The sequence below is a fragment of the Engraulis encrasicolus genome, chromosome 21 (genome assembly GCF_034702125.1).
Source record: "Engraulis encrasicolus isolate BLACKSEA-1 chromosome 21, IST_EnEncr_1.0, whole genome shotgun sequence".
Lineage (NCBI taxonomy): Eukaryota > Metazoa > Chordata > Actinopteri > Clupeiformes > Engraulidae > Engraulis > Engraulis encrasicolus.
The window spans coordinates 39,740,641-39,755,240 of NC_085877.1; the positions used below are offsets into that span (position 1 = coordinate 39,740,641).

Here is a 14,600-nt window from a genome sequence, read left to right on the forward strand (position 1 = left end):
ACATAATATTATGTACACGTCCATGATTGTGTGTCTGGTAATGCTATGTATGTACATGTTTGTATGCAGGGCTGGACTGGCCATGTGGCATAGCAGGCATTTCCTGGTGGGCCCCACACCCTTGTGGGCCCCTATTTTCAGAAATGAGAAATGTAAAATATATATATATACATTTCTTATGTACATGTAGGCCTACGTACATGTTTGTACTTACATACTATGTACTTTGTACTATGTACTATATACACATACTATGCACTTCAAGTATTTACTAAGAAATAATTTGGGTATCTATCTATTGTTTCAGTTGTTATGTGGAATGTGGAATGTGTTGTGTATGGCTGATTTGTGAATGATAAGACAAATTTCCTGGAGGGCCAATAAACAGTTGGACAGATTTGGTTTCCATTGTGGTGAATGGATTAGAGTTGAGGACCAATAATCTAGTATGTAGTCTTTTATCCCATTAAAAGCCATTATAAGACGTGGCTATTGAACTACAAAAGTTACCTCTTCAGGTAAAACAGTGTGTAATCTTTTCACCCATTGAAACCCCTTATAAGATGTGGTTATTGAATTTGAAAAATGGCCTCTAATGTGTAGTCTTTTCTCCCATGGGGCACCCAAGTCACACCCTTCTACTTTCGGTCCATGGGGCTTTAACTCGTAAATTTTGGAATAAGAGTGAATGCAGCGTGCAGCTAAATCCTGATACCTTTTGCCATGTGCTCTTGATTTCACATATGGTAGCAGTGAATTTTAAAGGTTTGGATTGGCATCGGAAGACCACTCATTTTCGGCAGGCAAGAAAGTGCAAAACTTTGTAAAAGACTACAACGTGCGTCTCACGTATTTGACGTGAAGCGAGGCTGAAGGTGCACAGCCAGCCTCACTGCTGCACCGCGGCTGAAGTGGCTACACGTAGCTCGTAGAGACACAGGGGTTTCGCGCACTAAGAGGGTAAAGTCTCCACTTTCAAACGAGCCATACCATGTTTCAGTGGCCCTATCACATAAAATGCTGTGTCTCTACAAAAAAAGCCAAAAATGGTTTTAGAACGCCGGTATTCTACAAACCCCAACTCCGATGAAGTTGGGACGTTTGGTAAACAGTGAATAAAATCAAAATGCTATCATTTTCAAAACATTCAATCTATTCATTAGATGGAGAATAGTGAAAAGACAACATATTAAGTGCTAAAACCGAGAAAAAATATTGTTTTGGGGGACAAATGTACTCATTTCTAATTTGATAAATCCAACACGTCTCAAAAGAGTTGGGACGGGGATCAGTGAAATTTAGTAAACATCCAAATAAGATAAAACAACAAAGAACAACATTTCAAAATGAATTGTACTGACGGACAATATAGGTGTCCAGGTATAAGATCATCACAGAGAGGCTGAGTCACTCAGAATTAAAGATGCAAAGGGAATAATTACCATAGTTATTACATACATTTGATTTACCACGATTGAGTGTATATAAGACATATTTTTGTTAATAAAATCATTGTATAGGTTCATGACATCATGAAATATATATTGGCTGTAGTCTCACTCTAGCACTCCAGGAATTAGAGCTATTGAAAATTGACCATATTAAGAATGCTTAATGCATGAAAATGATACAGGGGTGTAACATTCTCCTAAGCACCTGAGCTCACTTGAAATAGACCCAGAAGACATGGGAAACTGTCCTTTGCTTACAGAAGTCAGCAGAAGTTGTAGAAGTCCATTGCACATCCTGTGCTACAGTAAAAATGGACCATCCAACTTGTGTTAGTGCTAGCTTCAAGAGTCAGCCTCCATGATGGCATGCAGGTGCAGTAGTGCATTGGTGAAGATGTTCTCACTCATCTGTAGAGTTAAATACAGTGCTGAATGGTATAAATGGGTTTTAAACAGCATGAAAAGCCACTCATGCATTATATTTTGAAGGGAGATCTTCAATTACTGCCACAGTAAGGTCAAATTGCATTCTCTACTATGTTTTAACAGTTTGGCTCCATCATAAGGACCAGCGGGTGATAAAATGGTGGGTTTTTGGTCAAGACCTGTCACACTGTAAGCACTACAGAAAGGAAAACATTGCAAAACATGACAAGGAATACACCCACCATTTAAGCTGGTGAAATCATGTCCAAGATAGGAATTAACACTGTTTTTTATATAAAATCATCTCATCGGTTAATGTATTTAACTGTTAAGTGTTGTCTTTTGTTTTATTTTTAGTCATCCTCGACATTTGCTGCCATTTATTGTCCCCGTCCCAACTCTCTTGAGACGTGTTGGATTTATCAAATTAGAAATGAGTACATATTGTCCCCCAAAACAATATTTTTTCTCAGTTTTAACACTTAATATGTTGTCTTTTCACTATTCTCCATCTAATGAATAGATTGAATGTTTTGAAAATGATAGCATTTTGATTTTATTCTCTGTTTACCAAATGTACCAACTTCATCGGAGTTGGGGTTTGTACAACACAATTCCGTAACCACTTCCCATACTCAATGTGTGAAATGAATTAACTTTAAAACAATCACTGTTTGTAGAATTGTATATAGTCAATGTGTACATCTCAACACACACACACACACACATTCATATAAGCGTACCCAATGTGCCGACTCTGCATCAGCATTGACGCTAAATGTGAGAGGCATCTGCTAGGCCACTCCACCTGCAGACAGACAAACAGTGTGTGTGTGTGTGTGTGTGTGTGCGCGCGCCAGTGTGTGTGTTCATGTGTGTGTGTGTGTGAATGTGTTCACTGACTAATTCAAAGAAATGCCACAGCTTCCTTTCCATGATGCAGGCGGGGTGTTATAAGAAATGGCAACACACACACAAACACACACACACACACACACACACAATGAGGGGGTGTTTGTTGAAAAATGGTTGAGAACACACACGCGCGCACACACACACACTGTGTGTTAAATGCTCCTCTTCTGACTTCCTTACAATATTTGTTTGCTCACTTCGCCGCTCTCTCTCTTTTAACCACACCCCCTTCTCTCACACACACCCCTCTCTCTCCCTTCCGCTCTCCATCTCTCTCTCTCTCTCTCTCTCTCTCTCTCTCTCTCTCTCTCTCTCTCTCTCTCTCTCTGTCTCTCTCTCTCTCTCTCTCTCTCTCTCTCTCTCTCTCTCTCTCTCTCTCTCTCTGTGTATAAAAGTTCCACCGCCGCTTTCAGCACTTCCACTTTCCACGCACACACACACACACACACGCACCATGGACACTCTCTGGGTACTGCTGATGTATTCTTCGCTCTGTGAGTATACACACAGACAGACACACACTTCTCTCTCTCTCTCTCTCTCTCTCTCTCTCTCTCTCTCTCTCTCTCTCTCTCTCTCATCTCTCCTCTCTCTCTCTCTCTCTCTCTCTCTCTCTCTCTCTCTCTCTCTCTCTCTCTCTCTCTCATCTCTTTCTGTCATGTTATTTGACTATATGATCATGTCTTTATAGGTGTGTGTATCTTGGGGAATAGGATCACCCAGTCTCTTGGCCACATCATGTGTTGTTTTAATCACCAGTGATGTGTAATGATGTGTTGTTTTACTCACCAGTGATGTGTTAATGATGTGTTGTTGTCCTAACCAGTCATGTGTTGTTATTATTATGTTTAGGTGTGTGTGTTGTTGTCCTAACCAGTCATGTGTTGTTATTATTATGTTTAGGTGTGATGTGTTGTTGTCCTAACCAGTCATGTGTTGTTATTATTATGTTTAGGTGTGTGTATCTTAGGTCTTGTCATCACCCAGTCTCCTGCTCACATCACTGCACTGGCTGGAGAGGAGCTACACCTCACCTGCAATTACCCTCGAGGACGATATGGACAAGGAGGATATGGAGAAGAAAAACTAGTCTGGATGAAACAGAGCTCAGGAGAGAGGCCTGTGTCCATAGCATCCATTTACTATAGTAAACTGTTTTACGAAGAAGAATTTGCAATGACTGGACGGCATAAAGTAGAGGGGGATGGTAGAGCTGGTGTTTTCAACTTGAACATCTCTAAAGCTCAGCCATCAGACTCCTCCACGTACTACTGTGCTGTTATTTTGCATTATGGAGTGGTGTTTGCAGCAGGAACTGTTGTGGACATCAGAGGTAAGACTTGTCTCTAACTGTTGGCCTCTAATGTCGTGGTTCTTAACCTGGGGTGTACCAGATATTCAGGGGGTGCACAAACTTTTGTTTGTGCTAAGGTTGTGACCAAAATTCAGCTTGCAAACATTATAATTAGGCCAAATTAAGAGCCAATTAAAACATATGTTGGTCCCTGTTTAAAGTCATTAAGGTATTGATTAATGGCTCGAGCAAAAAATCATTGTAATTAATCACTTAAATATCTTTTTTTAGTTTGTATAGATGTGTAGAAGTTGGGGTTGGGGATGCGCGTCCTGTCTTAAGCACAGGAAAGGGGACGCGTTAAGAAAAAAGGTTAAGAACCACTGCTCTAATGTCCTCTTACTGCCTTTACATTTCGTACTGACTCCATGGTGTCTCCCTCTGTCTCCCTCTTTCTGTCTCTCCCTTTCACTCTTTGATGAACACAATCTCTGTCCTCACTGCCTAAGGTGGACACACTGAATACCTCAGGGAGTCATCTTTCCCCTTCATGACGACTGCATTCTCTCTCTCTCTCTCTCTCTCTCTCTCTCTCTCTCTCTCTCTCTCTCTCTCTCTCTCTCTCTCTCTCTCTCTCTCTCTCTCTCTCTCCCTTCAAATATTTCAAGTGTAGTTTATGTTAGCATGTCTTTGATTTGTCTTGTGTTCATTCTGTCAATTGTATCACCTAGGCCAATAGCCTTGTGTTAATTGTATTGGTGATCTACCATTTGCTGGTAAATTGTTTACCATTTGACCTTTATTCATATCTGTTCATCATGCCACACAAGTGTCATTAGTTATTCACAGTGTGCAGAAATAGTCCCTCAACACTTTCACCTTCTCTTGTGACAATGACTACTGATATGAAGTGAAAGTGAGAACTGGGAACAACAGGGAAACTCCAACCCCCGTTGTCATTGTAACACAGCACACCACAGAACACAAGTGAACACTGTACACTGCACACAGTGGGTACGTTTACATGACAATTTTAAATCGGAATTAATAATTCATATTTAAATAGAACAGGTTCAAAGTTATTTTGCGACGTGTATGGCACGTAATTCTGAATAAACGTCTAGGGAAAACAAAGCATTACGATTGGATGGAGGACACACGTGCTGAGCGAGCCAAATAAGGCGTGGGGGCGTGGTCACCAACCTCCAGTAACTCTGTGTCCCAAAGGGAAGGCTGGTCATATTCAGCCCCAAAACTATTTACCTCATCCTGGTGTGACAGAGGTCTTCTTGCACAGTCTGTGGCCCTCGTGGACGCGAACCTGTCACCTCGTCAACTACAACGGCCCGGCAATGGGAGGCACGGTATGATACCGCTGGACTAAAGGACCTGTCCCCCAGCCCAACGGCATTGACACTGTATGAGGCTTTCGGGAGGGAGGTTTACTAGCGTTCCACGTCAACTCTGCTAGTTAGCCTCCGTTACACTCTCCTCCTTAAACCTTAATCACATCCCGGGTCAATCAGCACCACAGTGACGGAGGTCTTCTTGCACCTGTACGTCCCCCTTGGAGTGGAACCTGCGACCTCGTCAACTACATCGATTCGGAAATGGGAGGCACAGTACGATACCGCTGGACTGAAGCACCAGTCCCCCAGCCCAACGGCATCAACACTGTATGAGGATTTTTGGAAGGAGGTTTACTAACGTTCCACGCCAACTCTGCTAGTTAGCCTCCGTTACACTGGGTCAAACCTTAACACATGGCCCTGTGGTGTGGAGGGTTTAAAATGCTAACATATAAAACGAGTGCTCAAAGGGTAATTTGGAGTAACTTTGTTGTGCTTCATCAGTTCGTGGTGCATTTTCACATCAATATATGGATGACACAACATTTATAGTCACTTAGGCTCTTTAAATTAAGCAAAAACTTGCATGAAATGAATCACAATTTTTCTCACGGAAGCAAAGAACATGGGGTCTTGCGCCATGGCGTGGTCAAAGAGCATGTGTGGAACAACCGGAATTAGTGGAATAAAGGGTTACATGATGGAGGAAAGTATTTAATCGGAATTAAAAGAGGAACAAACCTCCCACTTTATTCAGACTTAAGTTTAATTCCGAATAAACTTAGTTCCGGTTCGGTAAGTGTTTACATGTTGTTTTCAAAGCGGAATTAAGCTTTAGATTCACAGGGATTAAAGTTTTCCGTCGCCATGACGGATTTCCGTCAACTGGATTTTCGTTCGGACGGATTTCCGTCCTTATAATTCATGTCAATTAATTTACAATTTCTACTTTCCAACTGAACTCAAATCGAGAGCACTCCTGGTCATGAGAAGGGGAGGAAAGGTGTGTTTGGTGTACGGATATAGTTATACACGCCACCACCGGTGGTGTCATAGAACAGATTCACTCAGTAGTTTTGAGCCATCGTCTTCCGTGTTCCAAAAAAAAAAAAAGTTCACGAGCGGTCAACAAATCAGTTGCGGCGCAGCGCGAGAGATTAAATCAACAAATAGCCAACATTGTTGCTGATGGCAGAAAAGAAAATAAGTGTAATATATGTCTTTAAAGTGCAATGACCATCATTAAACGAGTTGGACTGATATTCCAATATGGGCTAATAATAATGCATATGCATGGTATGCATAGCTGGAAGAAGGTAGGACACGTTTCCATTATCATTGCACCTGCCGTGGTGGATAGTTAGAAAAAAAGAATAGTTTACTTCGACTGCGCATGATATCCTTTTCATGAAGGGTTTTCCTTTTAAGCATTGTGACTTTTACTAACATTATTCATAGCCCCAATGGGACGGCTATCATTGGCAGCTAGCTAGGATATACCGTGCGTAATACCATGTGTTTCATCCTCAAAGTTTAGCGCGTTTGACTGGCTACGTGTAGAACTAGCTCTAGTTGTCTTTCTGACAATTTACAGTCTAACCTGTAATCATAGCATATTAACTTTGTTGTTGTCGATATTTTTGCTAACTGGAATAGTGTGCAGCAACAGTTGTGTGTGTGCTTGTTTTTGAGTGGCTCAACGTCTGTGCCCATCTTCTCGGACTATACGCTTCGTTTGAGTTCAGTTATTTGCGCACTCAAGACTGATAGGTGGGTGATTTGCCTTGATTCGAGTGGAAAGTTACGCGACAAGCTTGGGAAAGTGTGTTACTTTCGATAGACGTATGTCTGTGACTGTGTCGTGTCAGCTTGTAGGAGAGAACACGGGTGCGTGTAGGAATCGGGGACGTTTTTTAAATCAATGGTAAGCGTGTGCCTGTCACCGCACATCGAGAAGCAAAAACGTACCGGTAGCCATAGGTTTTCAAAACGGTAGAACACAAGAGGTAGACTACCGCACCCTGTTTGTAAACGTCAACGTCAAGTTATCTGTAACAGGATGAATAGTGAAAATCATACAAAATAACCAACTAGTTTTCTCCCTCTGATTGCTATGACCAGTGCATTATTTTTTAAATGTCAGAAATACTGCAAGCAATGCGCACCAGTGCTTTCACCAGAACAGTGTTTGCCCATTCTGATGGGAAAGACAAAATATAGCCTACTACTACTAAAAAAAAAAAAACATAATGGGATCACTGTATCAATGCATTGCAATTCCAAGTCAATAATTCTGTGATATCAGCTAGACCATTTTGAAGCAACACTCATTGTGAATCCATTCTGCATAATGTTATGAACAATTCATAAACAATGGGTAGAAATAAGAGGAAATAACCAAAACATGCCCCAAATTGCAGTTCAATGTTTGCAGTCTGATATATCCATTATCCCTCCATTCTCGGCCAGTTCCAGTCAATCTGGTGGCCTAGGCCTGTCCCCTTTCCCTCTTTCCTTTTTCTTGTATTTAGAAATTGGCATCTGTAAACATAGCATTGTAGGCCTACATCTGATTGAGCACATCTGATCTAGTACCTACAGGTACATTCATACTGAGAGTGTATATAGGCCTACTGAGTGTATAATGAATATTCATTGTTAATGTGAAGTGTAAAGTTTTATGTTGGTTGAAGTTCTGCTTTTGTGGCACTTGTTGGTATTACTGGCGCCCTCAAGACATAGGTCTATTCTGCTCTAGGCGACTGCCCTGTCTGCCTATGCCTAGTGCTGGCTCTGGCACCATTCCTTGCATAAAACCCGTGTATGTTTCGTTATGAGGGCAAAGCCTGGCTACATTGGTTTTCGTAGGGTTACGGAGTGATACTCGATCGGGTACCTAACCGGTAAAAAAGTTCAGTCAGATGACTTTTTTTTGCTTTAATCCCTGTATCTCAGATTCAGATTTAAAGTGAGTTAAATCGGATTTAAAAATCGTCATGTAAACGAACTGAATGAAATTGCATTGCATTTCAAGCTACAGTAGGCCTACTAGAGTACTAGAGTATATGGTTATCTTGCAGTACTAGATGGTTATCCTACAGTACTATAGCATACTGTATACACAGTCAATTCTGCATGGCTCATTTAACACTTAGGAGAGTTGATTTGGCATCATTTGGACTCAAATGAACTCTCTAAGTGTTGAAGTAACACCGCAATATTTACTGTATATGTATATATACAGCATATACGTATATATCCATATTTATTGTTGTTCATTAGAGAAGCAGCTGTACGTCACTGAGCAGCCAGACTCACTACCGTCCCCATCTGGTGGTAACGGGACTCACGCCACTGATGAAGGTAATAACACGTACAGTAATGTATTCTCCTAGGTCAGGAGTGTCAAACTCAAATTGACTGAGGACCGAAATCAAAATCTGGAACAATGTCGCGGGCCGAACTTAACATTTCTTTTAAAAAATTGACTAAAATTATATGTACATAAACTTCATACTCATAGTTAAATTTCACACACACTCTGTGCCATCATATGTGGTTGTTTAAATGTGTCTGTACAAATTTCATTTTTACATGTGGTCAAACTGTCATACATATTTAAAATGATCTCACGGCCAAATAAAATGGCTTCATGGACAAGATTTGGCCTGGGCCTGAGTTTGACATCCCTGTTTTAGGTGTAGTCATAAGGCCTAATCTTTGGTTATCCTTCAGTGCTAGAGTATATGGTTGTCATACCGCATATAGCCTTTTTTAAAGACATTAGGCAACTATGTAGCCTATATGGTTATTCTACTGTACTAGAGTATACTAGTATATGGTTATATTGCCTTTTAAAGACGTTGTTGGCAACTACATCTATATATCCTACAGAGGACCAAATGCTACCACATAACAGATGGAGCATGTATGACTTATACATACTGGTGACAATAGGCCTACCACAGCATATGGTTGTCTAACGACACATATTAATTTAACTTATTTAACGTACTAATTTAATGCTCATCTGCAATAAGAGGCTACTGGTTCTTTTTAATTGGTTACTCGGTAGGCATCATAAATGGAGTACCTTCCTCTGATGCATTAAACAGTTTGAAATCAGCTTGGTGTCCATAAGGTCTTGGGCTCCATCTCATTGAACTCAAACAGTTTACAGTCTGTACACGTTCTCATCCACTATTGTTTAATGAACAAATTATCATACATTAATATATCACTCATCACTATTTTATCCCAACCAGAGAATGTCTAACCTATGAGAACGGTATCTCTCATTGGCTCCCATTATAGCCCCGTTGGCGAACGCAGCCAAGTGAAAGATGAATGGGAGCCTATTGGGCTAAATGACTTAGCAGGGATTTGTGACGGTTCAGTTCTTTGGTTTGTAAAGATGTGTGCACATTCTGTACCTTATCATGGAAGTTGTATTAGAAGTTAAGTTGAAGGTTCCTTGTATGACTTTGTTCTCCCAAAGACTTGTTAGTTTTGTCCTGCAACACGCTAGCATTCGGCTAACACCTGCTGGCTGAGGAATCTCTACGACTATTCACGACCAGAGCTGATGACAGATGTACTCTGACTGATTTTCGCAGAGACATCTACGGTCACACACCTCAAAATCCCCCACCACCGTCCAACATGTTAATTGAAGGTGCCCAAATTCTTAAGGATGAGCGCTGTCATTTCCTACCCCATTAACACTTACCGCTTTTCCACCACCCTAAATGCAATAAATAACAGATGTCCGCAACAATCATAACATAACTTCAAACACATCGACATCTGAAGTCAGACTTAAAACTACAAAAACAAATGGCGAAGTGCCGTAAAGTCGACTGTCACGTGTTATGTCATTGCTATAGTTTAAATAAGGGTCATTTTCACAAATCTAACACTTGACAAGATGCAAACGTGTCGGCAAATGCTTTCACTTACTCTTATCTATCGAACGCAACTTCATTATTTCCAGGGGAAAATGTACACAGGCAGATACAATTATAAGAAGCATACAGCCCCATTGGGACCCATTCATTATTTACTTGGCTGCGAGAACATAGCTGCAGTGCCACTCCTGGCCACCAGCTAGTGACCGTTCTCGTACAATATTCCATTTTCTCTGGCTGCGGGAACATAGCTGCAGTGCCACTCCTGGCCACCAGCCTGTGACCATTCTCATAGACGTTCTCTGTCCTAACCTTCCTCCTCCATGCTGTGTACCAGAGAAGAAGCCACCTGTCACTGAGCATCCAGACTCACCGTCTCCCCCCTCTGGTGATAATTGGAATCACACACCTGATGAAGGTACTGTAACTCATTCTCTCACGTCTATTTACAATGTGGCCAGGGCCGCTGACAGGTGTGCCTGGGCCAGTGACAAGGTAATAAAATGTAATGGTGAACCATTTCTGGGCCCCCTTTCCTCTGGGCCTGGGACAACTGACCCCCTTTAACTGACCCAACTTCAAATGACCACCCCCCCTGGTTGGATTCCCTGAATATGGCAATAAAGGTTTTATATACAGACTCATGAAGAAGTCCTCCATAACATTGTATCAAAACTTAACCATTATATTCTAAATCATCTACTGGTATTAATGTGTCATACGCAGAGTAACATCCTCCAAGGCATTACTTTAGGGTTGTCAAACTCATTTTGGTTCAGGGGGCACATGCAGTCAGTGTCATCTCAAGTGGCCCTGACCAGTGCAAACTCATAATATCTCAAAATTCTGCCTCATTACAGAATTACATGCTAGTCAACGATCTGAAGGATCAATTTTTATTTTATTTTGTCCCTGACCTTCCTCCTCCATGCTGTGTATCATCAGGGAAGAAGTCACCCGTAACTGAGCATCCAGACTCACCGTTGCCCCCATCTGGTGATAACAGGACTCACACACCTGATGAAGGTAACAGCGCAGTAAACCTACAGGCGGGAGTCACCAAAAACCATATAGATGCATTTGCACTATCTAGTAGAGTAGACATAAATAGAGTAGAATAGAATAGAGTTGAATAGAGTAGAAAATTATAGAGTAGAGTAGAATAGAGTAGAGTAAACATGTGCATTTGCACTAGCTATAGAAGAGATGCATAGAGTAGAGTACAAGAGATAGAGTAGAGTAGAATAGAGTAAACATGCTTATGAATTGTAAGTGGCGTAAAGTACTTGATTATCGGTGGATCACATAGAGTAGTGTAGAGAAGAGATGCTTTATTGATCCTTAAAGGTGCACCGTGTCATATTTTTAGTAGATTATTTCCAGAATTCATGTTGCCCATTCATAAATGTCACTTTTTTCATGGACACTTACCTCCAACATCACATTCCAAGTATTTATTCATTTATTATGACTGGGGGTAAATGGCACTTTTCATACATGAAAAGGGGGATCTTCTCCATTGTCTGTCATTTTGTATTTCCTGAAATAGACATTGTTGGCTGCAAAACTTACTGTACATTTATTATAATTGTAAATCTAGTTTATTATTTAATAAATATTCATGAAAAGATCAAATTTAGTTGCAGGTAGCACAGTTTCACTGAGCAGCATAGTTGCAATACCTACTCTGGCCACCATCCTACACAGTACACCTTTAAGGAAACTTAATAAATTGCTAACACGTGGCTGGTGTATTTTACATTATTAACTTTGTTGTTGCTTTTCTCAACACACACACCACCAGATAATAGCTTGGCTAACATTGCTAAACCTTGACTTGTGTATAAATTGTGTTTTATTTCTCAACACACCACCAGTTACATTACATTACAGTAACTGTGTTGTTTTTCTCACCACTCCACCAGGTGATGGCTCTTGGCTCATCGCTGTGTCATCGGTGGCCATCCTGCTGCTAGCGATGAGTCTGATGGTGAACGTGGCTCTCTGTCTGAGGATCAGGAAGTCCTACTCACTAGTGGGCGGTTCTAGACAGGAACCAGGGTGGGCCAGGGCCCCTGTAGATTTCCTCCTGGCCCCCGCTGAGGCCCCTGTGCTGAACAGCCAATGACTTAAAATTAATTAGAATTTCTAAATGCATGATATGACATGATATGATGTACCTTTTTGTGTATTATATATTCATATCATTAAAACATTTTATCTCTTTTGCCAATTCATGTGCACCCCTGAAAAATCACTGGCCCCTCTTCGGCCCCCCTGGTAATTTAGGTCTACAACCGCCACTGATTGCAACCCTTTTACCAACGTTTACCAGCTCACAAAATTATGTCAGTTATGATGACAATAAATGTTGTCATTGTCCGCACCGGCAAGATAACACTACAGTACATCACTTTAGTTATGTGTAGCATGTACTTTGAGGTAAATCCATACCTTCTCATCACATGAATATGCACAAATGTCGGTGCTGCCTCGGCTGAATAATAAATCCAGAAATTATAAAATTACCAGAGAATATTAGTAAAAATCCCAACTGTACACCACTCTGGTGGCAAGCAGTCACATCTACATGCCAACCAATCAGACGAGTGTAGTGGACTCGTCACAAGACTTGTGTTGAAGCTCATACACAGTTGCCAGACCGGGCAGTTGCAGCAGAATATTGCGCAGGGACAAAGCGATAACTGCTCAATTGCATTAATTTCCAAAACAATTCACAAGTAACAATGTTTTAAAATGGTCCTGAGCTAGTGGGGCCCAGCTAAGTCACGATGGGGCCATGGCCAGGTGGATATAGACGTCCAACAGAAAAGGTCTGGGAGCCACTAGGCTACTTTGTGAGCTACACAGGCCTTTGGCTGTGTTGGAGTCACATGCTATAACCACATGCTATAACCTTGCTATAACCATGCTATAACCATATGTGAAAAATAAGAGATGGTAATTACATTGTAATGACATTTTTCACAGAAACGCCACTACATGCCCTACCTACACTCACCTACACTCGCCTACACGCACAGACACTTTCATTCAGACACTGACACACACGCGCATGCGCACACAGCACCTGTAGCCTTCCAAACATTCATTCAGTAGAAGTTTCTTTTTACCGCGATTAGCGCGAGATGACACACACGTACAGTCACATGTAAACATTGTTTAAACATTCATTTACTCACCATCTTAGCAAGCAACGCGGTACCCGTTGTCTTAGCTCCATAAATCCACACGCATTTCAACAACATCACGCTACATTCAAACATTTCGCTCTACTCACATTCTGGTGCGTCAGCAATTGGGTCCGGGGGGAAACCAGAGCCTCTCGGAACCAACGTTTTTAAACACTGATCTGGCAGTGTTGAGAACGTTTGGCACCCGGAAGTGGATTGTTTTGAGTTAATGTTATTATATCTCTTTATTGCAAACATGTAGGAATGTCATTATTGTTTATGTCTTTTGTAATATTTTTATTGTTGGTTTGGGAATATTGTGATATTTTGTATGGGGATTTAAAAGTGTGTTTTTAATACTTTTTGTAACTTTATTTTCCTATTGGTTGAGTTGTGAACCAATCAGCAGCAAGTGGAAGATTGTGAGCTCTTTAAAAGGGCAGGCCTTTCTCATTCTAGAGAGAGAGGGTGAGGTTGACACACGCTTGCTGCGAGGCTGTGTTAGAAAGAAAGTAAGTGCAAGGAAGTTTATGCATTTAGAAAGTATTTCTGTTAATTGAGATTTAAGTTGCCTGACTGAGGCCGGTTTTCTTTTTCGTTTATTCAGTTTTTGTTTATCATATTTTTGTATCACTTCTGCACTGTAAATAAATCCGCACCCGTATCCACGATATTTTCAGTTGCCAAGTTTCCGTCTTCTTTTAACCGCTAGTTGTAAGGGCCAGTCCTGACATGAGTTGGGGGTAGAGAAGCCCCTTTCTCACAAGTGGTGTTCAGAAGTGGTGACAGTGGCGCCTAAGAAGTTCGGGAAGAAGACGACGGCAACAGGCAGACGGGTTCAACCTAAACGCAGTATGGCGTATCGACACCTACCCCAAGATGGTGTGGAGGAGGTGACCGCAGAAGAGGTGGAGGAGCATGATGCTGGTAAGAAGACAGAAGGAGCCATGGGTGGAGCCACGGGAGGAGCCTTGGGCGGAGCAGATGGTGTGCCACAGACCCTGGACATGAACGCGCTGTACAGTTTGCTGCAGAAGTCCATGCTGGCCCAGCAAAGTGAGGCG

The 14,600-nt window shown here is 41.5% G+C and overlaps 1 protein-coding gene across 1 annotated transcript; it reads left to right on the forward strand.

Annotated features, from left to right (window-relative positions):
* The first annotated feature begins 3,230 nt into the window (after positions 1-3,230).
* On the forward strand, positions 3,231-12,569 carry LOC134437209 (uncharacterized). Its single transcript, XM_063186705.1, has 6 exons — positions 3,231-3,286; positions 3,748-4,125; positions 8,718-8,798; positions 10,680-10,760; positions 11,288-11,368; positions 12,268-12,569. The coding sequence occupies exons 1-6, from the start codon at positions 3,247-3,249 to the stop codon at positions 12,468-12,470; spliced, it is 864 nt and encodes a 287-aa protein (XP_063042775.1). The 5' UTR covers positions 3,231-3,246; the 3' UTR covers positions 12,471-12,569.
* The last annotated feature ends 2,031 nt before the right edge of the window (positions 12,570-14,600 follow it).

Coding starts and splice junctions, on each gene's coding strand:
- LOC134437209 (XM_063186705.1), top strand. CDS start 3,247: ATGGACACTCTCTGGGTACTGCTGATGTATTCTTCGCTCT. Junction 4,126..8,717: donor AACTGTTGTGGACATCAGAG/GTAAGACTTGTC, acceptor GTTGTTCATTAG/AGAAGCAGCTGTACGTCACT. Junction 8,799..10,679: donor GACTCACGCCACTGATGAAG/GTAATAACACGT, acceptor GCTGTGTACCAG/AGAAGAAGCCACCTGTCACT.